The 27,115-nt window shown below is 44.1% G+C and overlaps 2 protein-coding genes across 13 annotated transcripts in view; one reads left to right on the top strand and one right to left on the bottom strand.

Annotated features, from left to right (window-relative positions):
- The window catches only part of C2H17orf75 (chromosome 2 C17orf75 homolog), a 24,740-nt gene extending 19,829 nt beyond the window's left edge, over positions 1-4,911 (top strand). Inside the window, exon 10 of the mRNA XM_053299948.1 lies at positions 2,031-4,911. Coding sequence (XP_053155923.1) covers positions 2,031-2,240 — 210 coding nt within the window. The 3' untranslated portion in view covers positions 2,241-4,911. The remainder of the gene's footprint in view (positions 1-2,030) is intronic.
- The window catches only part of RHBDL3 (rhomboid like 3), a 199,091-nt gene continuing 176,365 nt past the window's right edge, over positions 4,390-27,115 (bottom strand). For all 12 annotated transcript variants that reach the window (XM_053299939.1, XM_053299938.1, XM_053299936.1 and 9 more), the window contains 2 exons: positions 14,493-14,553; positions 4,390-13,311 (listed from right to left, as the gene is read on the bottom strand). In XM_053299939.1, coding sequence (XP_053155914.1) covers positions 13,040-13,311; positions 14,493-14,553 — 333 coding nt within the window. In that variant the 3' untranslated portion in view covers positions 4,390-13,039. The remainder of the gene's footprint in view (positions 13,312-14,492; positions 14,554-27,115) is intronic.

A 27,115-nucleotide genomic window follows, 5' to 3' on the forward strand; every position in this document is an offset into this window, starting at 1 on the left:
AGTGATGTGCAGTCTGATTCACAAATGCAGGCTTCAGTGTTGGGATGCCCCTGGATAATTTATTATCCAGTTAAGTCAAAGGTTGTTTAGAATGTAATCTGCATCTAATTGAAGTAGTTGGCACAATTCCCACTGATGTTAATAACCCTCGTTTGTACTCTTAATATTGCCACCTTCCACTGGCTTCTATTCCAGAGCTTCAATGTGTAATTGGATGGTGGATCAGGTTGTGTATTTAGTTTTAAAACAGTGTACTTTGTGTTGCCAACTCCCTCTGTGAGTTTGTAAGAGCAAAGTCAAGTAAAGTTGTGCCGTCGAGTCGGTGTTGAATCTTGGCGACCACAGAGCCATGTGTACCACAGTACAAAAGGCAACTAATCTATGAAGTAGGGTTTGCTCTCTAACAAAATAACTTTGGGTCAGTTTGTGGGGTGCTCCTGGACTCGTATTTGACCTCGGATGCCCAAGGTTTGGCCAACACTAGCCTTTTGCCCAACTTTGGTTGCTGCACCCACTGAAACTCATTTTTGAAGATGCCAGATCTGGCTTTGGTTACATCAAGACTGGATTACTGTAATGTATTGTGTGGGGGGCTGCCTTTGAAAAATACTTGTAAACTTCAGCTGGCCCAAAACGCTGCGTACAGACCACTGACGAATGCCAGGTAATGGGACTACATGATCCTATTGCTGCAGCTACGCTGGCTACCAGTCTGTTTCTGTGTTTAATGCAAAGTCCTGGTGTTTATCTTTAATGCCCTGAATGGCTTAGGACTAGGTTATCTGAAGGACCATCTGCTCCCTTATGAGCCTGCCCACTTGTAAAAATCTGCTGGGGGATCTTTTTTTGTATCCCATCAATATCTGAGGTTCGATTAACTGGGATACAGGGGACAGCCTTTTCAGTAGTTGTACCCAAACTTTGAACCTTTCTCCAAAGGGAGGCCAATTTTGTCCACTGCTTTGTTAAAACCTACCTGTTCCTTCAGATGTTTAACCTGCAGGGAAACCAAGCATTTAACCCAGCTATTTGTAAAATATCAACTGTCACTTTCGGCTTTTAAAAAATATATGTTTTATTGTATCTGTGCTTTTTGTCAATTGTGATGAAAAGGTGGGATATAAATTCTCATAAGAAGTAACTAACTTAAAAGTCGTAATTACCAGGTGTGATACAGTCAAACGTAGAAGTGCTTCAGTCTTATTGATTACAGTAGGAGAATTAAACACATGCTTTACTCTCTCCCACTGAAATCAGTGGGATTTAAAAGCTTAAGCTGGATTGTTTTTCAGGTTACTGATTTTAATTTAACTAGCCGACCCTGCATAGAACATCTGTGTGCTCTTTGGGGCCGGCGGTTATTTCTCCCCCCCCACACACACTTCTGCCCCAGTCTCCTCTTCCTAACCATGGCCGGCCCGTGCCGGGCCCAGCCGCCTCTCCTGCCGCCCCCTTTATTTCCCCCCTCCTGGGCCTTGTCTCCGCGGCTGGGCTGGGCCTGCTGCCGCCTCTGGCCTCCGCGGCCCGCCTGCCGCCGCCACGGCAACCAATCCTTCTGGGTGCGCCTCAGCCAATCAGGCGCATCCGCCACCCAGCCAGTCAGCTGGGCTCTGGGACACATACTCCAAGACACACTCAGGAGAATTAAATATATAGATGGCAAAAAATTCTTCCTAGAGGCTCCCATTGACTATTCCCAGTTAGTACAGCATGCCAATATAGCTACACATTGAATCATGCAAGAGTGTGCTTGCATGCACACGTGTGCTATAACAGCCTCAGCTACTCACATGTAACCCTGTGGAACAATTGACAGTTGTGCCAATCAGCAGTTGGGCAGTTGTGAGGAAGCTCCTCTTCCTGAATGGCTGCTTGGTGCACTTGCCCAGCAGCTAGCTTGCAGGACGCGTAACACACATAGCACCTGTTTATATACACATGTACTCGTCCCGCTAGGCATATGCACATGGCAGCCTGCTGCCCTGCCTGGATTGCAGTGCTTGAGCACTTGTTTGCTGCCATCTTTATAGGCCATACAAGACATCAACAACCTGAAGCGGTTCATCAGACAAGCAGAAATGGACCATTACGCTTTGTTCAAGTGCTACTTGTTTCTGAGGAACTGTGGCAGCGGAGACGTCCTCTTGAAGATTGTGAAAGTGGAACACTCGGAAATGCAAGAAACCAAGAATGTAATTGCTGTCCTTGAAGAATTTATGAGAGAAACGCCTATAGCCTAATAACACTCCCCTTTAATATAGGGCTATGTTCACTTGCAGATTTAGTGTGTATCTATGAGGTCATTCACACAATCAAAAACTGTGTCCTACCCGGGTTTAGGAGCTGTGTGTGCTCCCAGTTTTCAGTTGTGTGGAAGCAAGGTAGGAGGAAAACCTGGATAGAAGTTATTGTATTGAAGGAAGGTAAGAGGAAAACCTGGGTAGCTTTTCCTCCTACCTTGCTTCCACACAACCTAAAATTGGGAGCACACACAGCTCCCAAACCCAGGTAGAACACAGTTTTTGATTGTGTGAATGACCTCTATGTGCATTCTGTAATTTTTGAGACAGAAACTCAATTTTTTTTAGCCATGTGTACACTCTGTGGAGGTCTACAGTTGACCCCAGTTCCCCATACTCACATCCCAGGGTCTACTGTGGGCACATACTATGTCGCCCTGCTGTACCAGCTGTTTTCGTAATGTGTGAAGTGGCCTTTAAGAGGAGAAGTGTTTCAAGATTTTTAACATTGTCATTGTGTAATAGAATTCACTCTTTAGGAAAACTGGAATGAACTGACTTTTAATTTCTAATCATTACATTTTGCACAAACTCTTCTGTTAACTTTTAGGGCATTCTTTGGGGGAAAATGATTCCTTTTCTTCTTCATGCTTTGGGGATTGGAGGATATGTAGTCTGTGTTTTCCACACTGCACCAAGTGATGCCTTCATACTGTATTTGTGTTTTAAGTATTTTCTTAACATGCAAAAGCTGCCACAGTGGATCATGCTTCAACATTCTGATCAGGTTTAAGGACACATGTTCCTATGAAATAATTGTTGAAATAATTGTTGAAAGAAGATTAAAAATAGTATATCAAACCTCTTACAATTAAGCACCATGAAAGCTTTCTTGGCTAAGCCTATCTTCTTTTCGCTTGGTACTTGCTTGCACATCATGAATTAGTAATGGATTCAGGGTTACTCTCTCTGTTGTAGTGAGTGAATAAATTTGCTTTCTGTTGCAACTGTGGCTGCAAGCCAGAGGGCCAAGTGCACGGCATCTGCACTGCATGTAAGCCTGCTTTCCCCCGAGATTAACTCTTAGCACCTGCTCCCTTCAAACTGTTTCTGTGAGTTTACAAAGCAGGTTGGGGAGCTATAATGTGAGAGCCCTTTAAGATGAAATATGGGGTTGCAGATTTCATAATTTCCCATCCACCTAAACTGTTTTAAATACTGTTTTAAATACCAATCTGATATTTGGTAGGGGAAGGTAGAATGAGTCTCCAGCCCCCCCCCCCGAACAGCTGATCAGTAAGAGTAGTGCTTCTTAAAAAGCACGACTTGTGCAGTTTTGCTGATGGACTGTGCTGGGAGATCATACCTGCCCAGTTCATTTGGGCACAATTTTTCACCCAGCTAAGGATATGTGTTGAGAAAAGTGCTTCTGTACATGTATAATCCCTGGTTGGATTGGGGCACATTTCTGGTTTTGGCCAGATGTATCTGCTTCCATTTTGAATTTGTCTGTATCCTGTATAGTGAAGAAATGTTTATCAGGTGCTTTTCACTTGTCTTAAAAATATGATCTGTTCTAATGATAATCCAGGATGGAGCTCAGTCCAGCAAAAAATGTTTCAATAGCTTCAGTTCAAAGATTCTTAAGTTCAACGGTGGCTATATACCCATGTGTCTGTATGCACAGTCAGCTTTGGCAGCACCATTCACCGGGGTGGGGGTGGGGGAAAGGGAGGCTGGATTCTATGGCACAGACAGGTGACTGGTGCCGTCAGGTTACCTGCACTAATCATCTATTAGGAGATAGAAGTACAGATCTGATTTGGACTGGGGAACTACAGGTACAGCCCTGGGCTAGGGATGTAGGTTTTATATTCTACACATCCCTCTTTTGTATACATTCAAGTCTTGACACAGCAAAAAGATCTGTATGTACCTGCTTGCTTTTGCTCTGCTAGATTGTAGCCGAAAAACCAAAAACACAAGAGGGTCAAGCAATTGATGAACCCAGCATTCAGATTAAATGATACTTGTGTCAAAATTGTTAATTACTTATTGTTCCATTTGTTAAGCATGACACACATCCCTTGACATTATTTTGCTTTTTCATGTTTAGAATAACTATCTCATTTAAAAAAAAAAAATGAAAGAAGCTGAATAGCAATTCTTTAATGGAGTCTGTGCACAAGTAATTGTTAGAACAAAACTATACAGTATGTATTGTACACAATAGAAAAATATTTGGACATTTATTACAGCATGCTACTTTGCAAGTACTGTGTTTGCTCTACTAGCCCTTGATGAGAAAGCATATTCCATTCAGCATTTTTAAGGCAAAATTACATCATTTGGTGCTATAACAGTTAACCATGGAAGGAAGCCCTAACCGCGTAAGCATAGAAAGAAAAGCTTCACAAATCTAGCTTTAGTTGTAAACTTAACAGACACTGTGGGGAGTCAGGACACATTCAGTGACTACTAGTACACTTATTAAACTTGGTGAAAATTAATGTATTTTTGCTGCATAAAATTCAGCCTGTGGAATTCTGTCTTGTGAAGTGCTCTGTGATATAAGTTTGTACTCTGTTTTGAGATTCTGAAGAACCTCATTCTGGAGCATTCCTCAATTAAAAACCAGTGATTAATTGTATTAAAATGCATTTACCTTCAAGTGCGTACTTTTGTTTCTCTTCTGTTTCTTGCTTTTCTGAATGGTTAAGTATTATGTCTTGGTCTCCATATTTTCAACCCTTTCTTTATGTCTGGGCTTCCAATAGGCAGCAACTAAGATGGTTTGTATGACTTGTAGAAGAGAGTGGATTTATCAGAAAGGAACAGAAAAAACTTCAGATATGAGCCACTTGTTCACTGCTTCAAGCAGTTGTTCCTGTGGCAAGTGTGCCCAGGACGTTGATGTACAGTATGTACCCACTATCGCACAAAAAAATCACATTAAAGATAGGCCTTCATGTTGCCAGGAATATTCCCACAGGGGCTTTGAGAGTGAGGTGTGGGAGAGTACCAGTGGGCCCAGTCTGACCTCCTTTTAGAGAGTTTTTTGTGCAGGAGCATAATAGAGTTGCTACAATTCAGTGTTGTAGAATCCTTCCCCCTTTGTGCTGTAAAGTTGTTGAGCCAAAGGATACCATAGGCACACTACTGCCGGATCCTGAGAATAAGGTTCCAAAATTAAGGGTTCTCATGAGATGGCAACTGTTGTTGTTTTTTGCGCTCATACACTCTTTGTGCCATGAAATGTGCAGATGACTTAGAAACCAAATTTTCAAATTCAGTCTGAAACCAGAGGTAATAGCAGCAGAGCACAGTCCTAAGAGACAAGCATCCCTTGAGAGTTATTGAGCAGCTGCTTGATTTCCTTTTGAGCACTTCTAAAATGTGGTGCTGCTTTGCAAGTTAGCTAATTTGTGGGGGAAAGGTTTATCTGTTTGTAATGAAACTTAGTATAATGCTATATATGTTTACTAGGCAGAAAGGACTAGCAAGTGGTGGAATGATTGCTCTTGCAGCTTGCCTCTTCAGCAATACAAGTGGCTGCCGTAAACATCTCATCAGAAAGCTTTTCAAAACAGTTGTGCTTGTATGGAAAGTAGCAAATGGTAGATGATTATATATCATCTGCACATTCATCATGGCCTCACTGAGCTGACTGGGTGAGTCTTTTGAGGTGTATGGAGATATGCATTTCCACCCAGAACTAATGAGGTTAATAGGGTTCAACTACAACCAAACTGACCCTTATCTGTACACATCTTTTAAATGTGGTTTTTTAAAAAATGAAAAGCTAACGTGCCACATTAACATTTAAATCTGGAAATGGTGAAATGTACGTTTAAAATGTAAACAGAGTGACTGGCTCACATTCAAATGCAAGCCAAAACTTCAAAGAAATCCTCAGCCATGCACACAACTTCCCTTGCAGCATACCTTTCAGGCAGCCTCCCATTTGACAATCATGATGTAAAAGACAATTCTCAGTTGTAACGTCTCAGCTAACATGTCAGCCACCCAGGGCCAATCTACGCTTTCAGCAGGAGACTTGGGTCTAGGAACCCTGGCCACCACTTCTCTACTGCAAAGTAATGCATGGGGGAGGGGGTGTGATTTGGAGAGGAGAAGCAGGGTATTGCTTAAATCCTCCCTATCTGCCACTTCATGTGGCAGAAAATTAGCAGAGGCAGGACAGGTTTGCAGGGTCAAACACACAGGCATGGAAAGTGTTAAGCACTCATACTTCCTACCCCCCTACAAACTGCACCTCTTTCCATGCCTGCTTCCAACAGATTAGTTTGCGGAGCATGATCAATCCTAGCACCACCATCTCCCCTTTCCTTTGCCTCTTGCATTCAGTTCCAAAGGCATCCACCGTGCTCAAAGCTGTGTGCAAATCTGGCCTCTCACACTGCATCCAGGCCAAGTTCCCAGAGCAAACTAACTGTGTATGCCCCGATCTCTGAATGATGTCATAGACGATCTGGACCACACACAGTTTATGCAGGGATGTCTTCTCACAGCTTTGCCAATGAGCTATGACCTCTTCCCTGGGGGGTCTTTGTCAGCCCAGGGCAATAACAACAATAAAAAGTGCTGTGACCTGTCATACAACAAAGTTTAATAATCATTGCCATCTGCTTCTTGAGTGGTGTGTGTGTGTGTGTGTGTGTGTGAGAGAGAGAGAGAGAGAGAGAATGTATATGTATATATAATAGGTCAAGAACAAACTTGTGATCATTAAACATCTACTTCCCGATTTGTGAGCACAGCCTTTAGAAAGGGGAGCGATGTACATGTATCCACATTGGCCAGTAGATGGCCCCGTAGGAGCTGAGCAATCAATCTTTTTCACCACCCTTCCTAATTCAGTTGCTCTTTCACCTTGCTGCTGTTATTCCTCACGATAAAAGAAAAGAACAGGCCTGAGAGCACTGCCTGGCTCTAGCCATCATGCAAACCTCTGCTCGAGATGACTGTTTTAGCTGTATGTTCGCTAGTATAGAAATCTGCATGTTCTCTTTTATGTATTCTAATTATATTTCAAGGAAGGCTACAACCAGATCTCAGCACATTCTGGCAGTAGTAGAGTTAAACAGAATGCCTGTTTCATGAAGAGTCTAAGACTCATTGCAAGTTGCAATTAATCTACAAACGTCTGCAGCAGCACAATGTTGTAAGCTAGCAAGGACATCTGGAGGTAAGGAGAAATTTATCCTCTAATCACTCACTGGAGCAGCAATATCCTGGAATGACTGGCTGACTTTAAGAGGCAGCTGAACTCAGAAATGCCTGTCTTGTGTGATTTTTTTGACAGGAGAAATGGCTTTGCTTTACATTGCTATTATTTAGAATTCTTGCAGAATGTTATATTTGGGGGGCAGGGGAGAAAGGCTTGTAAACCAAATATGTGTATTGTTTTGGAGAACATTATACAATGTGGAGGTCGGGAAAATCAAGGATTACAGTATTGTCTTTGATCCAAAGTGGACTGCCCCTTGCTATGGTAGGGGACAGATTACATAGTAGGGAAGCTGAATTGATCTCTAATCACTGGGATGTAAAATGTTTATCTGCGTCCAAAGCCAGATTATGCAGAAAGTTCCGTTTTCTGCAGCATTAAGGCCTAGTGCTCACAAAAAGCACATCAAGAGGTGAACCTCTGCTTTTGTCCCCTTCTCCAGGCTTTTAGGGCCATGTTCCATGTAATGGGTCATGTTCATGAAATGTGAACCAGTGAGTGCATATATGAAGAAATGTTGCAGTGGAATGTATCATCTCACTTGATCCTGCTCATGGGATGATAATTCCTGGAAATGTTAGGCAGATAACGACTCTTGACTCAGCCTGGGAACATCATTATGTCAAAAACTTTAGTTAAAAAAAATTAGTTGTGTCTTATATAGATTTCCTCCCCTATGTGTAGGAGCCCCTGCACTGGGTGAATAATCCCCATGGCAATTATTTTATTCTTGTATGTGACAGTGAGTGTCACAAAGTCTGGACTTTGAAAGGAGATCAGGCCCACCTGGTTATGTGGCCACCATTATTAAGCTCTTGTACAACACAACAGATCCACATGAGTTATTCTATTAGTAGGAGCCCAGATAAAGCTGAATTGTATGACTGTGATGTTATGCTAAAACAAGATTCCTGTTGCACACTGAGCTTCCTTCTCATCATGCTCAAGATTCAACAAGGCATTCTGCCATAAAACAGCCCAATGTTTATCAGATGTGACCTCGACTACCAATAAATACTTGGATAATGGATTTCTTGGCACAGAAGTCCTACTGTCACCACAATACCAATAGCAGATACTTATCTACATCCATGGCTGTGGATACACGCAAGCAAGAGAAAGAAGCAGACCCCAGTTCAGAGTTTTGAAGATAATAGCGGTCATATTGCCCAAGGGTACATCAGCTCAGTAACATTGCATGCATGCAAATTGCTCAAATGATGTTACATAAGACCAGGCCCATCATTTCCAATGGGCTGACTCTTGTGTAACATTTCATTTTAGTGCACACAACATTACTAGGCTGGTGTACTCTTGTGCAGTATGTCAGTCAGTGTTGGTTTGGTTTTCAGTGGTTCCCACTGAGGGCCAAGCTAGGTGCAACCTTGGAGAAGCCGCTGCCAGTCTGTGTAGACAATACTGAGCTCGATGGACCTATGGTCTGACTCAGTATAAGGCGGCAGCTTATGTTCCTATGCAACAGTGGCATGTGAAACTTGAATCTATCCTAATAATGTTGAAGCAGGCAGGAGCAGGAAGGTCCAAACTGAAAAACAAACAAGGTGTGTGGGTGAGGAGATGAACCCTCTCCCTTCCCACCACTTTCCTTCTCTTAGGTTCTATGGCTTTTTGCCTTGCCAAGGTCGCTCCTAGTATCAGAGCTCAGCTGAGGAGAAAAGTAGCTGAGCAGCGAGGGAAGACTGCAAGCAGGTAAGCTGTGAGTGGGGGGAGGATGCTGCATTCCTCACCTGTATCTTTTCCTTTTACTGTACTGTTAAAAATGGACCCTCCCACACCCTCCTCTTTGACCATGATTGGAGCAGCTGCCATTACATCTACCTCAATTCTATGGGACAAAAGGGACTGGTTGTCCCTGGCACACTGCAGAGATGGGGCTAAGTATGATCCCTCATCCCACAGAGTAGCAACACAAGGGGTGGGGAAAGGTTTAGCTCCCACTCTCATACGTCCTTTTACTTTCTCCCATGTAGGTGAACTGGCTGCCCTTCACTCCTGTGTGGAAACCCAAGTTCTGCACTGGAGGAGGCTATTGTAGTGGTCTGGCCCAGCCCCAGAATTCTCTGCAACATAGACATGTCCTCTGCCTTTCAAAATGACAGATATTTTACTAGTATTTTCTTTTACTATCCACACCACCACCACCCCAGATATGGATGTAACACAAAGTCATGGGGGGGAAAGAAAATAATCATGTCCTTTTGTTTTACCTGCAGAGGCATAATGCTCAATTATATAAGGCTTTGGACTCATAAGAGGAGAAAGCCTATGACAGAAGAACGGATTTGACATAAACTCATTGGATTAATGAGGCTGGTGCCAAACTGTGTACAGATCTCGCAGAGGCATATGCTTGTCCTTGGCAAAGATGCAGGCTGAAAACTCTTCAGAAGGAAAGCCAAGCACTGGTAGGGCAGTTTTGGAATTCTAGTCTCCTCCTTGTATCTTGGAGCAGTCCAGCTCTCTTTGAAGTCAAATTTCTGCTCTGTGTAATTCCATTTAAAATACCATCAAACAAGTCTTAAGCAGGACTTCTGCAGGACCCTGGCCTTCTCCTGACGAGTAGATTTTATATTGATGGCTCCCCCTTTTTCCAGCAAGAGACCATACGTAAAATGGAGCTGGTTATGCTGCCTGTCCCTCATTGTAGAGGCTGTCTCACATGTCAAAAAAGCTGACTTGCGAAGTGTGAGAGTAGTGATGCTGCCAAACTTCATAACTACCTGGGTTCAGAATATGAATTCATCCAGCTCGCAAGGCTCAGCTGTATTATAATAAACTGAGCAACACTCCCCTCAGAAGTTCTTCTCTGGCTTGAAATGTAAAATGAGATTCTGCATATGTGTGATCAGCAGACCAGGCAGCCAAAGCCAGCTGCTTTGAAGGTGCAGGTATGAATGCTCTTGAGCATTACACCCCTTACTCTGAGTCTCTCACTGATGCTGTGATATTACATGAATTACAAAACCAGCTGCTTTGCAAGTACATGTGTGTAAGTTCCTTTTTGTTAGCTTCTTACATTTGCTAAAACTCTAGTTGATTGCTGTGAACCATGTGATCAGTGAGTAACTTCCCTATTGGAATAAATTCTCATTTGGTTTTTGCAAATATTTTACGTGTCTAAAACCCAAGCTTGTTCTCCAGTGCATTTGTGTTGGGGAGAGGGTTGAATTTCTCCAGTTAACAGCTGATGCTAGGAACTACAATTCCCAAAGCGCAATACCACAAAGCACATGTACTGATGGTAGAGAATGCTTGAGAAACAGATGCATTTTTCCTGAAAGCTAACTGACAAATACTGCAATTACTAAGCTGATTCCAAATCCAGCTGAAGAGCATTCAGCCATTTACTAGAGGAGAGAGACTGAGGCAAAAGCAGAGCAACTGTAGAACAGTGAAAACAAATGTAGATTGCCTTCAGTATGAGTGGGCATTCTTTTCAATGATAAAAGAGTGGGCTGGCAACCTAGGCAGTGGGTTTTGCCCTCTCCCCAGAAAGATTAGTTTCTGAGCTCATATGCAGGGGTGCAGCTACAACTGAGCAGATGGGTTCAAAGCACTTGGGCCCCCCAGCTCCTTTGGGCCCTCCAGCTCCTGCCCCCCAACTCCACCCCTCCCTATTTTCTTCATTACCTCCCTCACTCCGAGGGGCTGCCGGAGAGAGGGATGAACACAAGCCACCTCTCCCCTAGCTACGTCCCTGCTTGTATGCTAGCTCTCTTGGCGTGTTCACCATCCTGCAAATTAGATATCTGTAAAATAGACAAAGGGAGTATTTGGTATTCTACAACTATTACATTTCCTGTGTGGTTTGCATGAACAACATTAGGTTCTTGAGATACAGTGGCTTACATTCTGCACAATGCCCCACCAATCCAAGAGTGGGGCATGCGTGTGCTGATTCCGTGAGACCCAACAGCCCATCATTGCTGCTACTAATGGTGCGGAGATTCTGTGGCTACTAAGGTACCTGCTGTAGCAACAACAATTCTCCCATCATTCCTAATGAGAACTAAGCTCTAAGGCCTAGTTCTTATTGAGTTGGTAAACCTGGGACTCAACTTCACTTCTTCAGGTTGCAGATATGGATTCACATAACAGAATGCTTCTCCATACAAACAATTATCTCCACACAGAAAACTGAATGCCAGGGAGAAGGGATCTAGCTTAGCCTTCTCCATGACATGCTCGTTTCCTATGTGCAAAGTTTTAATTTATTATTTTATTCATGGAGGAGTGTTCAGTTATGTCAGCCTCCACCCAGTGCTATGAAGTGCTATAGCCCAGACACAGGTTTGCTACCTCACTGAGAATTGGGCCCTAAGCTGAGGTGCCATTGCAAATCCTTCCCTGAAGCTATATATGACAGTTTTTATAAAGCAGCATTTATATAACTCAATGTCAGGCAAAGGAAGTCCATTTGCATTTTCCAAACAAGAACTAAGGAGATGCTTTGTTCAAAAAAGTGGTCACAGAGGTTGCTAGATAAAATTTGCAAAAATGAACTGTAATACAGAGGTGTGGTCCCGCCCAATTCTATACAGGTAAGCAAAAATTCAGAGGCATCCATTAGGTGCCATGGGCTGTGTTCTGAAATGACATTTTAGCAATCCCTTTAGAATGTATAGGACCCAGGAAGAAAACAACACGATTGTCAACAAAAATGCAAAATTATTCATGATCTGCTACTAAGAGGAAAAAAATCAGTCCAAACCTGTGAAAATCAGATGAAATATGCAGTTGTATTCAGCAACCAGATTAAAGTACCATCAAATCCCTCAGTGCAATTTGGTTTGTTCTTTTGCAGAAAATTTGCCTCTGCTGCTAGCCAGGCATGAACCCATATTTGCTGGGTCTTTTGGAAACTTCTATGAGGCAGGCTCCCCTTAACAGGCGAACAGGCTTGAGGAATTGCCCAAGTTTACAGAATGCTAGTAACGGTACTGCAGACAGAGCAGCTTGACCTGAAAGCAAGCTAAATGGCCTTGGCAGACTTCCTTAGTATATTTCATTAATTAGGGAAAGGACTTCCCCATGGCTTGATGCATAATTGCAAAGCTTCCAATTACAGGTGCAGTAGGAGATTGACATGGGAAAATAGAGGCAACCCCAACAATTTTCACTATGTGCATCACTATTGATCAGTATGTGTGTAAGTGCCCAGTTATACAAATACAGGGCTGAGTCTTCAGCCCTTTTCTCATTAGAGCAGCACCAAACTACTTGCATGAGCAAGGGATACAAGGCCTTATGGACTATTGTAATACCTGTAAGTCTCCATGCCCAAATGTCTTCCAAGCAAAGCTCTACTGAGCAGTCCTTGCTTAGGTCACCTTTTTCATAATACGGTCACATCCCAGCTGTGCAGTATAGTTTCCCTTCAATCTGTGCCTTTCAGGAAGATGGATTTGCTTATCTCCTGTAATATTCATACAAAAATAAATCCTCAAGTTTCATTTCTTTCCCCCCCAGTGAAGCTGGTAGATGGTAAGTCATTGGTTTGTCCTTTACAGGTCCTCAACCCAGGTTCTCAAGGAGGTGGAGGTAGTTTCAGGTCCAACAGGTTATAGGCAAAAATGTTCCAGAAGATGGCAAAGAGAACAAACACCATGTACATGGAGACAAAGATCCACCATAAGGACTGGTCTTGGAGTCTTTGCTCATAGTTCCTTAGGATGACCACGCCCAGGGTGATTCCAACTGCCACCCCACCAAGGTGGGCGACAAAACTTGGGTGTGGGCATGGAGGGTAAGCAGAAGGGTAGAACCTCAACCACACCGCTCTTCCAAATTCAAAGCTCACTGGAGAGAGAACAAACAGTAAGTCACACTGATCATCTCAGTTTGCCTCCATATTCTCATCCATATTCTGACAAAAATCAAGGGGAGAATTAGTACTGTATTGCGTGGGACATGGGACTGCTGATGAAAGCAGTATCCCCCTTGGTAAGATGTAGTTACACTTGCCTCATGATGTGATGTTATCATTTCCCCACTGATTTGGAGCCAAGTGGGGAAATAGTGTGGCATGATGATATCAAGACACAATGAAAATGCAATAACTACATATTACAGAAGGAAAGGGCAAAAACTCAACATAGGGATGCCACTTTTGGCAGCAGACTCGCATTGCTCATGCATTAGCTCTTCCCCAAGAAGCACAAGCCTCTGAGTACATTTTATTTATTCATTATATGCCACCATTGCTCATGGTGGTTTACAGCAAAATTTATTAAAAAGCAAACACAATAAAACACAACTCCATCTAAAATCACAGAAACGTAGAATAAAAGGCAATCATGAAAACAGGGCAGTCAAAGAGAATTGTGTATAAAGTTGGAGAAGGCCTGCTGGAATTTTTTTTAAAGTCTTCCAACTTTTGTTTAAAATTAACCAGAGAGAGGCAAAGCCGAAGATCAAGGGGCAAGAAGTTCCAGAGAGCTGCAGCCACCACTGAGAAGGCTCGCTCACATGTCACCAACAATCAAGCTTCAGAAGGTGGTGGGGCGCACAGGAGAGCCTCTCTATGTGATCTCATGGAGCAGGCATAACTATATGGGAGTAGGCAGTCCTTCCGGTATCTTGGTGCTAAGCCATTTTTGTGAGCATCATTCTTGTAGATTTAGGAACCAAAGTAAGCAATGTGCATCCTAGAACCAAGGCTCTGCTTTTCAATTAGGCACAGTGATCTTTCCGTTGAGAATTTTTTAGGAACACAACAGTAGCTAACATATTGTGGAAGACCATGTCAGCCTAGGAATGATGCATTTGCACAATTTGTGAGAGTTGCATTATGCAAGAAAAATAAGGTGAAAATGTATGTTAAAATTGCGTTACGCAATGCAGCTTGCGCAAACGTAATGTGACTAGGCCGATGCATTTTTGCACAGTATGTTAGCTCCTCTATTTAGCAGGTGTGCTAATGAGGCCAAACTAAACCAAACAGGATATCACCCATGTCGAAACATAATGAGGATACTTACTACATATCAAGGCAACAGCCATGCGCAACAACTTGAATTGGCACTTCATTCCAGACCAGTTCTGGTGGGGGGAAGACAAAAAACATGCACCCCTAATTAAGCTTTTCACATGCTGGGAATCTGGAGGCAGATAAGAACATGAGAGAGCAGATGCTTCCCCATTACCTTCTGCACGCGCACACACACAAGCAGGGACTAGCTTCGCATCCCCGTCTTTAGCTTTTCTTGTGTTCTTGATTTACCGTGCTCCAAGGCAGAGAGAAACAAAATTAAGGATCAGCTTTCTGAAGTCAGTCAATTCCTTCTACTTCTTTAGTCAGCAGTACGGTTCACCAGAAAAGGGAGATTTAAATAATAGTAATAAAAACAAACAAGCCAGGATGGGAATTCCACTTTAATCTGCCCTGCACTCAGAGGCGTAACTATAGGGGGGGCAGGGGGGGCACGTGCCCCGGGCGCCATCTTTTCTGGTCACATGGGGGGCGCCGCCATGACAAAAAAATTTTTTTTAATTTTTTTTAATTTTTTTGTTAATACAAATGTTTCCTGCTCAGTGCAGCAGCGCTGCAGCAGTCAAGGGAGCACATCAGCGCCCCCTCCCCCACGAGCGGTCCCTTCCGCGCCGCCCGCGCCCTCCCCCATTGCTTTGCTGGCGCCTGGCAGCCAGTCAGTGGCCTGGCATGGCGGCGGCAGCGGGCGCGGTGAGGAAAAACCTAAGTATAATGTAGTATGTTGGGGGCACGGGGGGGGCGCCATTTCAGTGCTTGCCCCGGGCGCCGTTTTCCCTAGTTACGCCTCTGCCTGCACTACACAGGACTGCATAGTCACATGATTTTATTTTAAACGTCTGTTCCCCTTGCTGTACTTCGGTTTCTCTACTGAATTCTAACAGTTGAGCTGCTGGGTGAAATCTCTGTGTTGGGGGAGAAGAGGGATTGACCTGCCAAATGATAAATTATCACATAACCTCCAACATTTCACAGATGAAAATGACAACCCCTTTGTGTACTTGAATGCCTCATGCTCACCCCAAAGATCACTGGCTGTGTCCCTCCCCTCACTATTGCATATTGCTAAAGGTTCCTTTCCACCTGCCATCCACTGCATTCCTTGATTCTGCAATAGCTTGTTTTGCAATGAATTAAAAGGCATTTGTTCTTTGGGTTAAAGGTACACTGAAGGGGGTGGGGAAAGATCCCAGAATATGTAATCAGTGGTAGGGGTGTGCACAGACCATTTGGCATAGTTAGGTCCGAATTCGGTTCTAATTCGGACCGAACCAATTCAGTTGAACCAGTTTAGTCAGTTTGACGAACCAGCTCAAAGTGATTCAAAGTGGTTTGCTATCGAACCGCTTGAACTGGCCTGGTTTTCAGCAGTCCAGTTCATAAGCGAACCAGTTCTGTACATCCCTAATCAGTGGTTCAGAATCAATATCAGCAGCATGTGCAACAGCACTAGCAACATTATGTACACATACACACACCTGAAATGTCCCCCCACCAAAAAAGCAAGTCCCTGCTCCACAACGTGTAGTCTTTGTAATGCGACCCTTCTGGGGCAGGGACTGGTGGCATCTGGTGGGCCACTGTATGAAACAGGATACTGGACTAGATAGGTCTTGGACCTGATCCAGCAGGGCAGCCTATGTATTACTTGGCGCCTAAGTGTTCAAGTGTACATATTTATATGCATAAGTAATAATTACAACATGCAGCTGCTGCCCCATCTCCCCATTTTGTTTCTAGAAACTCAGGGGAGTCTCAGGAAATTAAATTTCAGGAGAGAGGGAGGTGAACCCTGAAAAGTGGTGAATCAGATAACTCACCCTAACATCTATATATGTAATTCTCTTAAACATACCTGTCGCTAATCCCATGTGTGGCAGCTCTTGCAAGAGTTCGCAAGCAGCTGCCGGACAGGATAGCGATGGGGACAGGGGAGAAAATAGTGGTGCCAGCCAGTGGCCGGAGGAAGTGGCAGGCCGGCCTGGCTACCGGGAGGAGGAGGACAAGGAGGCGGCGGGCCGGCTGCTGGCAGGAGCAGGAGGCAGCGGCGGGTTGGCCCGACTGGCGGGAGAAGGCAGCCAGGAGTTGGCAGGCAGGTGGTCGGAGGTGGCGGGCCAGCCCACCAGTCAGAAAAGCATGGGGGTGGGGCGGAGAAGGGGGAAGGAGAAGAAGCTGGCCAGCCAGCCCACCGGCCAGAAAGTGGGGGGGGGGGCGGGAAGAAGCTGGTGGGGGGGGAGAAGAAGTGGGCCAGCTGGCCGGTGGCGGGGGAGAAAAAGGCAGCAGTAGCAGCGGTGGGTGAGTGGGTGGGCCAGCCGGAGGCGCAGATGCTCTGTGCCCAGTCCAACTAGTAATTTTTTAAAAGCATCCACCTAGCTGTCCCAAAAGTCAAAAGAGTTACAAAATAGGGAAAGCTATTTGTCTTGGACCAAAAAGCCAGGACTACCCTCAAAGGCCAGGACTTTTTGGAGCATAGGTCATCATGTTTTATAGAAATTACACCAGAGATAACTACACACATTTGAAAACTTAAGAGGGAAAAAGCAATCGGGGGAGATTTGGAGCAGGGAAAAAGTAGATGGAGAAAAGATTACATACACAGACACATACGTACATATACCTGATACTTTTCTGATCCCAATAGCCCCCCCCAGAAGCACCTTTTCCAGGAAAAACAAGAGATTCACGTTTATGTGTAGCATATTGTTTGACCACTGACTCACTTAGCTGATAAAAGAAATATATCCTGGAGCGATGCAGCGCTGGGATTGGATAGGGCCTGTCAGATGCTCCCCAAAATTTTACCAACAAGACATGAAGACAACATTCGGCCCCTTTTTAGAGGCCCAGCACTTGGAATTCAGAAGTCTATTGCTCTCTGATGATTAAAATTCAGTTTATATCAGCCATCATGGCTAATGGCCACTGGTAAACTGATTTGTCATCAAGTTACCTAATGTAAGAAGCCATCCAAGCTAGTGACCATTACCATATCTGACAAAGTAGAGAGGTACAACCGAAATACTTCAAAGCTCTGATCCAAACAACATCAATCTACAATAGGGAGGTTGGAATATCACCATTTTACAGATGAAGGGGCATTTTACTGATGATCTCTGTGACTCAAATAGATTCAAATGGAGACTCCTGCCTCCCATTAGGCATTTCCCCACTGTTCTGTACTTCCTTCAATCTGAAATAGGGGGAAAGTATTAATTATTTGTATGGAGGCCATCTTTAATGGGTCTGAAATCAGCAGCACAAGCAGCTCTTCAAGCTGTTCCATGTTGCTCTCTCCCCCATCAACCTTCTAGTCGGAAAGAAAAGGAGGAACCTGCAGCATGCACTGTGTTTTCCCATTTGGAAGGAAGATCACATGCCATGCCACGCAGCTAAAAAGTAGCAGAGGATAGCAGAGGATCAATAAGGAAGCACTAATATCATCCCTCTAACAGAAGCCTGTTGCAAGTTCTGCAAGCTCCAACATTTAGGTCTCAACATTTGAGACTAACTTAGGTCTGAATGAAGAAAGATTGGTCGGGGGAGGGCAGGTAATTAGCATTTAAGTAAACAGAAAATGTGGATTATGTCCCCATATATAAGGAAGACTGTGGCTGACATACTGTGCAAGAGTACAATAGCCTAGTAAAGTTGCATTTGCGCAAACTGTGTCATACAAGAGTAAGCACATTGGAAATAATGGACTTACCCTTGTGTAGCATGATTTGCACACATTTTCCATTTGCGCAACTTACACAATATATACAAATTGTGCAAATGCAATGTTACTATGCTGATGTGCTCTTGTGCAGTATGTCAACCACTTTTTAGCTTACTTTCCAGTAGGCTTAATGAGATCTCCCAGCATTCTGTGTGTGTGTCTGTCCATGTGTGTGCCCTCCACATAAACTTTGCAATGCCTGGACCAATATGAACCAAACTGGGTACTGTTGTAGGGACACATAGGGACAGCTCAATGGCATAGTTTCTGATAATGTTATCCACCCCAATTCAAGATGGCAGACGCTCAAGCGTTTAAGGTGCAAGTGGGCTAACTGTGAACTGTCTAACCCATTTGAACCAAACTTGGTACAGTTGTAGTGAATGCCACATAGGGACGCCTCCATGGTGTAGTTTGTGATGATGTCATCCACCCCAATTCAAGATGGCTGAAACGTGAACATTTGAGGTACAATTGGGCTAACTAGTAAACAGCCTAACCGATTTCAGCCAAATTTGCTACAGATGTAGAGACCCATAGGGACAGCTCAAGGGCAGTTTGTAATGATGTCATCCACTCTGATTCAAGCTGGTGGACACACAAATGTTTGAGGTGCAAGTGGGAACTGATTTGGACTCAATTTGGTACAGTTAGAGGGACATATAGCAACACTTCATATGCATAGTTTGTGATGACATCATCCACCCCAATTTAAGATGGCAGATTCATGAACGTTTGAGGCACAAGTGGGCTAACTTGTTAACTGCCTAACCGATCTGGACCAAATTTAGTCCAGTTGTAGGGGTAGTAAAAGGAAAGTAGGCAGATTAGTTCTTACTAGAACAAATTATTTCTCTTATCTAAATGCCTATTAAGCATACACTTAATCCCATTTTCACACTAAGCACAAATAAAGAGTGAGTCACAGAATAAATTTCTTGACAGGAACAGGCCTAGCCTTCCCTTAATCTGTGATCACACAGACAAACTTAACCACAGAAGTGGCATCAGCATCAGAAATGTAGATTTATCAGATTTGTGCACCAGCAGCATTTTATGCTGGGCAGATCAGCAAACATTTCTACCAGTTAAAATTCCCTAGTCCCTCCTGAGTGTTAAATAACACATTACACAATGTCTGGTCCTTGGTTTCCTACTTTTAGACTTATCTAGCACACATTTTCTATCGTGTGGTGAAATCTGACCCCAATTATGGGCAACAAAAGGGAACAGGCCTTCAACTGCTGCAACTGAGCATGCTTCATTGCATTTGTGTATGCTTAGTAGCATTTATTATTCAAACTTGACAAATATATATATGTATGCAGGCCAAACTAAATATGGTAAAGAAGTTTTAGTGGTTGGAGCTCCCAGTAACCAACATCCAGAGCCATGGAGTAAAGATACAACAGGAGACTCAGAGTTGCATCCTCATAGTCTGAGGCTCCCCCACTGTTGCTTGGCCAGGTGGTGGGAGCGATCTGGGCAATCTTTCCTGCCTTCAGATGTGCCCTGTGAAATCTGAAACTATGTCCCTGAGGGTCATGCAACCTCTGTGACATGTTTCTGATCTTAATCAGCACTTCTGGAGTGTGCGGGCTCTTGGCTCTCTTGTAAAAGAGTACAATTGCACAATGTAGGGTTGCCATATTCAAGCTTTCCGAATCCGGATGACCTAATTTACATATTATGCAAATTATGCGGCAACTAATTTGCATTTTTTATTTATTTGACAGATTTGTATACTTTCCCCTCCTCCTCTGCCCTCCCATGTGATCAAATCCAGAGTAAAATCTGGGCAATCCGGGCAGCACATTTGAAATCCCTGTAAATCCAGGTGAAATTTAGCAACCAGGTGCAGGAGCCAAAATCTTGGGGCTACCTTAAATTCCGGAGGACATGGCAACCCTATGCACGAGGATAGGAAGAGTTGTGTGAGAGATGCGGCTTCATGCTCACACACCATACTTACATGTGTGCCTCAGAAGGATGTCAGCCACAGTCTTTTTCTTTTTAAAAACCTGCTGGGAGAGGCACCAAATGGGTTCAGAGCTGTGGTTCAGGGGAGGAGGCATGTAAGCCTCTGCCCTTGAGCCAATCACCTGACATAAATTGCTCTCCCGGAAACTGCTATTAGCCACAGAGGAGAAAACTTACAGGCACAAATTCGTGCTTGTAAATCTTCCACTCAATAGCTAACAGCAGTTTTTGGGAAGAAGGAGGATTTCCTCCTCTATGGCACAAGGGGAAGAAGGAGGATTTCCTCCTCTCCCCACTCTGAAGCTGCTTTTTGAAAAAGAAAAAAAGATGTTGGGAGTCCAGGCCGAGAAGTCTCACATCATGTTTGGTTTGGCCTGAAGTTGCTACACTGACAGCAACCCCAGCAATCGCATCTATGATTCTCCCCACCCTGCCCCAGCTGCAGACTAGTGATTATGAACATCGCTGCTAGCTATATCACTGCTCTCATGGGAATGTACCCAGGAAAGGCCAGGACTGCTGCAATGAGCAAGGCAATTACTGAGCCTGCTACAAATCCTGGGTAAAGAAAGAGAAAGGAATGTTTCAACTGGCAGTATGCTGCGGTTCCAAAAAATGTTTCCCATTTAGTACATGCACCACCAGGATATACTTGTAGAATAAGACACTTCCAAAAGAGAGAAATTCTATGGCAAAAAACAACTTCTCCATTACATTCAGAGTAAAGACACAAGGATACAAATATGCTAGCACTTCCAAAAAAATGCAATATTGTTTCCTGCCTTCTGTTGCTCAACTTTGCATTTTCTTGGTTTTAATATTTTACATTCTCCTGCCTTTATGACTTAATTATACTGAAACATAGCACAGTCTAGTCCATACCTAGCACATCTGAATTACATCATAAAAGCTGTAATGATAATTATGTAATAATTATTATATTATATTAATGATATAATTATGTAATTGCATAAAAGTGGCAAACTAGGATTCGACAATCAATTTCAAGCTCTTACTCTTTAAAATCTGTGGGAAAACACATTTTTCTTTCCAGCACAATTTATCAGAGGCTCTTCTCCCCCTCAAAATATTCAGGATTCCCAGTTTCCCTTTTTAAAACAAACAACCCTGTATTCAGTCTGCAAGAAGCAGTCTTGGAAAAACAGCTTAGAACTGCACATTGCAATCACTGCATTAAATGCCTTTGATAAAGTTACACATCCGTTCTAAGCCAGCGAGACTCAGCTGTGCAAGGCTGGTGTTCCATAGACACTCATCTATCCCCCAAGTGTTGAAAAGTTGTGCAAGATGTGCTAACAGGGCTTGGCTTCCCTTGGAGGAGGAAGCACTGATGGTTTATAGTGGGTTTCTAATATTAAGCTCATTTAGAGTCTCTAGATAGTTAAGCAGAGCACAGGGGAAGGCAAGCAGCATGTGCAATCTCACATCACATTCCCCGAGAAGCCTCACACCCCACAAGGTTCTTCCAGCTTCCAGCTCCCTCTCTTTACAATTCTCTGTTGCAAATCTCAAAGTGCTGTTTCACCAAACAGAAAGCTGCTTTTGCTTTATGGCAAGTCAGGACTTTGGTCCATCTAGGTCAGTATTGTCTACACCAGGGCTGGTGTCAACTTCGTCTCTCCTACAGATGCTGGCCTACAGTTTCCATAATCCCTGGCTACTGGCCACTGTGGCTGGGGATGATGGGAGCTGTAGTCCAAAAACAGCTGGGGGCCAAGGTTGAGCAGGCCTGGTCTACACTGAAGCTATTCTGACAATCACCAGAAAACAGGCTAAGAGAGCCTAGCCCGATTCCTGGTGATCATCGGAACCACCGGGCTCGCGGGCAAGCCCGGTGGTTCCAAGGCGGCTAGCCCACCTAATTCCCCCTCCCCTTAAACGAGGTTAATGGAGCAAGCGCTCCGTTAACCTCGTTTTCTGCTTGTGTGCTGCTGTGGCACACAGTGATACATGAGTAGACCCCTGACCAGGAGGCCACAAGGAGCCTCCCGGGCTCAGGGGTCCCCCCAGAACGAGTATACAGGGCATCCTGGCAGGGGCAGCTTAAACTTTTTGCCACCCATAGACAAAAAGGCTTTTGCCACTCTTTTACCTTAAACAAAAAAGGTTTGACTTTTTTTGTAATAAGGTAAGAGGGGGGCTTTCTCCTCGCCCACTCCACCCTTGCTGCAGCCGCTGCAGCTCACAGAGAGGGGAGGCAAAATTTGAGGAGGGGCAGTTTGCTGCTCCTCAGATTTTGCCGCCGTGGGCAAATGCCTACTCTGACTTTCCGTTAATCCACCACTGCATCCTGGGACTTCTGGTTCGATCTCCGCAACCCCCACCAGCTCCGTGACGGAGCCGGTAGTCGTGTGGGTGGCCGATGCGTCTGCTCAGGGCTCTGCGGGCAATCGTCTGCAGGGAGAGCGGACTAGGTCCACTTTCCTCGCAAACCACCTCAAGGTGCTTCACACTAATTGTGTGAAGCGCCACATTGACTAGCAGCAGCTTTCCAAAGTTTCAGACTGGGATCTTTCCCAGGCTGACCTGGAGATGCCAGATATAGAACTTGGGACCTTCTGCACGCAAACAGATGCTCTGCTACTGAGCTATAGCCCCATCCCCTAAGGCGAATATCTTACAGCAGACAGTACTCACATGTAGTCACTCATTCAAATGCAAAGCTAGGCAGACCTGCTTAACAAAGGGGACAAATCATGCTTGCTACCTTAAGGCAAACCTATACATAGGACAGGAAGCCACAGTACAGACGGAATATGGTGGAAAAAATTTCTGAAATGGTTTCAGAAAAGGTCAAGGAACAAGCGACATTATTGTTGATGCATGCTGGACAGTTGAGAAAGCCAAAGAATACCAAAAATAAGTCAGTATGTGCTTTATTGGCTATAGAAAAGCCTTTGACTGCGCCGACCATGTCAAGTTGTGGAATCCTTAGGAAAATTGTGAAAGCTGTGAAATCCTTAGGAAAACTGACATCCCAGAAAATCTCATTATTCTTATGAGAAACCGATACACAGGAGAGGAAGCCACAGTACAGATGGAACATGGAGAAACAGACTGGTTCCAGATCGGCAAAGGAGTAAGACAAGGCTGTATACTTTCTCCTTATTTATTCAGCTTATATGCTGAACATATACCAAGAGAAGCTGGATTGGAAGAAGATGAGAGTGGTTTTAAAGTGGGAGGAAGAAACATCAATAACCTGCGCTACGCTGATGACACCACTCTAATAACTGAGAATGTGGATGATCTGCAAACCCTAGTAATTAAAGTCAAGGAGCACAATTAAAAAATGGGATTACAACTAGATGTAAAGAAGAGAAAACTAATGACAATGGGTACAGCAAACCAGCCTCAGAACTGATAATGAAGACATTGGTGGATAGCTTCTGCCTTTTAGGATTGACCGTCAACAGTAAAGGATCCAGCTGTCAAGAGATACGCTGCAGACTAGCATTTGGTAGGGATGCAATGAAGGCCTTGGAAAGGATATTTAGATGCTGTGACATGTCTATGTCCATGAAGATTAGAATCATTCAGACAATAGTTTTCCCCATGACACTCTATGGATGCGAAAGCTGAACTTTTTATTTATTTATTTAACATAATTTTATACCACCCAAAATTTGCGTCTGGGCGGTTTACAATTAAAATCATTTAAAACATTAAACTTTGAAGAAGCAAGATAGAAAAAGTATTGACTCTTTTGAACTTTGGTGCTGGAGAAGACTTTTGAGGATACCATGGGCAGCCAGGAAAACAAACAAATGGATCATAGAACAAATCAATCCAGAATTTTCACTGGAGGCACAAGTGACCAGGCTCAAACTATCATACTTTGGACACATTATGTGAAGATCCAGCTCCCTTGAGAAGTCCAAAATGCTGGGGAAAATCGAAGGAAAGAGAAGAAGAGGACGACCAGCAGCAAGGTGGGTGGACTCAATTATGACAGCAATGAATGCAGCACTGAAAGACCTTAAAGGCCAAGTTGAAGACAGATCATCCTGGAGAGAATCTATCTATGTGGTCGCCAAGAGTTGACTCCAACTTGACCGCACTTAATCAATCAATCAGTTTTAAAGCAGGCTGTCTACCCCACAGTCCTTACATCTGCCTTCACCTTAATTTGAGAGGAGTCATCTCCTCCAAGCTCTGATTACCATATGATTACTTCTGATTACCTCATTTCACACATAGCTGCCAAGAGCTGAACCTTGCATACTGGCCTGGAGCCAGTAGGGGGTGCTGCAAAGGTGGCGGCGCCACCTCACCTACCTGTGCTTGCCTGCCTTCTGCTACCCCTCCTCCTCACCACTGCAAGGAAGTGTACTGAGGCCAGTGAAGTGCTGGCCTAGAGCGTCTCTGCAGAAGCTCTAGGCCAGCATTCCACTGGCCTGGCCTCAATATACTTCCTTCTGTTCCTTTTCAAAGCCAGAGTGGGAAACTGATGCAGAGGAAGGAAGGCTCACAGAAGCAGGGTATGCCCCCACCAGAAAGGGAGTGTAGCTGTCTGAAGATCTGGGCAAGGAATGGTTAGCAGTTAACCCCTGATAACTGAGCAAAGAGGTACCTTTTAAAGCAGCAATTCTCTGATATTTAGCGGGGGAGAGCAACTGGCCCAATTCATCCTCAGCACAGCATTCCACTAGTGGCTGTAGCTGGTTCCTATTTGTGTTTCCTTTAGATTGTGAGTCCTTTTGGGATAGGAAATTGTTTTATCTATTTTTCTATGTAAACTGGTTTGAGAACATTTGTTGAAAAGCAGTATGTAATTATTATTAGTAGCAGTGGGAATAGGTGCTCAACATGCAAAATGCATTGATTGGACACACACACACACACACACACACACACACACACACACACACACACACACACCACTAGGACAGTCAAGATTGTAATGCCAATGATGCACTGAGTAACTGTAACAGAAAGCAACTAAATCCACAGTCAGTAACCTCACTATGTTCAAACCCTTTAAATATCTAGCTATCTTTTTCTCCAACAGCAATCAACGCTATCATCTGTTCATCCTTGCTAGGCAATGCCAAGAAACAGGGTCTGAATTCTAAGAAAAGTCTGTTGCTTTGCAATGCTGTCAATAGATTTGGAAAAACTAACAAACAATGGTTTAAAAATTTATTTCAGTTGACCCTCGACGAGGCCACAAGGGCACACACTGCAGTTCTAAGAGACTCTCTGTAAAAAAAAATCACACATAAAAGGAACAGAGGCCAATAACACTTTATTTATTTATTACATTTATAATCTGCCTTTCCCCAAAGAGCTCAGCCAGTGCACAAGATTCTCCTCCTCTCCCGAATTATCCTCAAAGGTTGGTTGGGCTGTGAGAAAGTGAACCAGGCCATCTAGTACACTTTATCGCTGAGTGGGGATTTGAACCCAGTTTCCCCCAATCTTAGCCCCACACTCTAACCACTACACCTTGCTGCTGCTCTTAGAATGTGGAACCATTTTTAGATTTTGTTCAACCTCATGCTCAACGTTATCAGTCTTGAGCGACCAACATGACAGGCAGCTGTCCATGGACAGTAGGGACATGCTGGGGCTTGTGCAACTTCAAAGGAAGCTCCAATGTTGCAGCGATGGGGCTGCTGTGGGATGACTTAAAACCACTTCTGGGCAGCAGTGCAGCACACTCCTTCTGTTGTTTCCAATGGCAGGAATGCTATGCTGCTGCCTGGAAGCAGTTGTAAGTCATTCCAGAGCAGTCCCATTGCTATATCATGGCTTGGGGGTGGGGTGGGGGGCTGCCTTTGAAGTTGCACAGCAATCCCAGCAACTCCCTAACGTCAGTGGACAACTGCCTGATGTCGGCCAGCCAATTCAATGCTTGCAGAACTCTGCATGCAGGTTTGAGATTCCTGGGAATCTCCAAATTCATTATAAAAAAAGAGGGGGGGGGAGTCCCTCAAACAATAAGCAAGTGACTTAATGGATCTATATAATGTTTGAATATATGCATGCTGAAATTCATATAGTCCTCCATTTTTAGCTTTTTATTAATAACTTTTAATTTTAATTTTTTTTAAAAAAAATTATTTTAAATGTGGTTTTAGCCTGGTCCTTTAACTTGTTTAAATTTATTAATCTTTTATTTTACATTGTATCTATTTTATTAACGTTGTAAGCTTCCCCGAGAAGTAGTGTACTGGGGCGGGGGCAGGGTATAAATATTTTAAATAAAAATAAAGGATGTGAGCCATTGCTAGAGCAGATGCCAGCTCTTCCCAGATATGTGTGTGTGTGTGTGTGTGTGTGTGTGTGTGTGTGCGCGCGCACGTGTGCTATTAAGTCCTCAACTGCCCCATGTCTTTCCCAGAAACCCAGTTCAAGCAGCTTCTCTGTGCGGAACTGATGGTGCTTGAGCCCTTTGTGGTAAGTGCTGTTTTCCCTGCTTCAGGGGCCTTCTTAACTTAGAAAAGCAGGCGCGTAACAACGATCGGGCAAGGGGAGACAGTTGTCTGGGAGCCCCACTGCCTGGAGGACCCCCCCAGAGGCACCTCACGTGACTCCCCATTGCCCCCTACCCAGCCCCAATGCCCCTCAGCCACTTGCCCTGTTCGCCGTCTCTCCTGCTTGTTCTCCTGGCCCGCAATGGAGGCAGCAGACAAGCTGCAAAGAACTCCTTTTCTCCCGCTTCTCAGCTGATCGGCGGGTGGGCGGGGCTTCCAGGGAGGCCTCCGTGTAGGCCTCTGTGAAGCCTGAACTCGAGTAGGGCCCAAGCAAGCCAGGAAGGAGGAGGCTATTGGGGGGAGAGGGACTGAGAAATATTTATTTTTAAACAGCTTGGAAAATTTGCTGGCTTAAAAAAAAATTATCTAAAAAGTCCTATAAGTGGCTTGTTTCATGGCAGAAAATTACAAAAACTT

The sequence above is a fragment of the Hemicordylus capensis genome, chromosome 2 (assembly GCF_027244095.1).
Source record: "Hemicordylus capensis ecotype Gifberg chromosome 2, rHemCap1.1.pri, whole genome shotgun sequence".
In the NCBI taxonomy this organism is placed as follows: Eukaryota; Metazoa; Chordata; class Lepidosauria; order Squamata; family Cordylidae; genus Hemicordylus; species Hemicordylus capensis.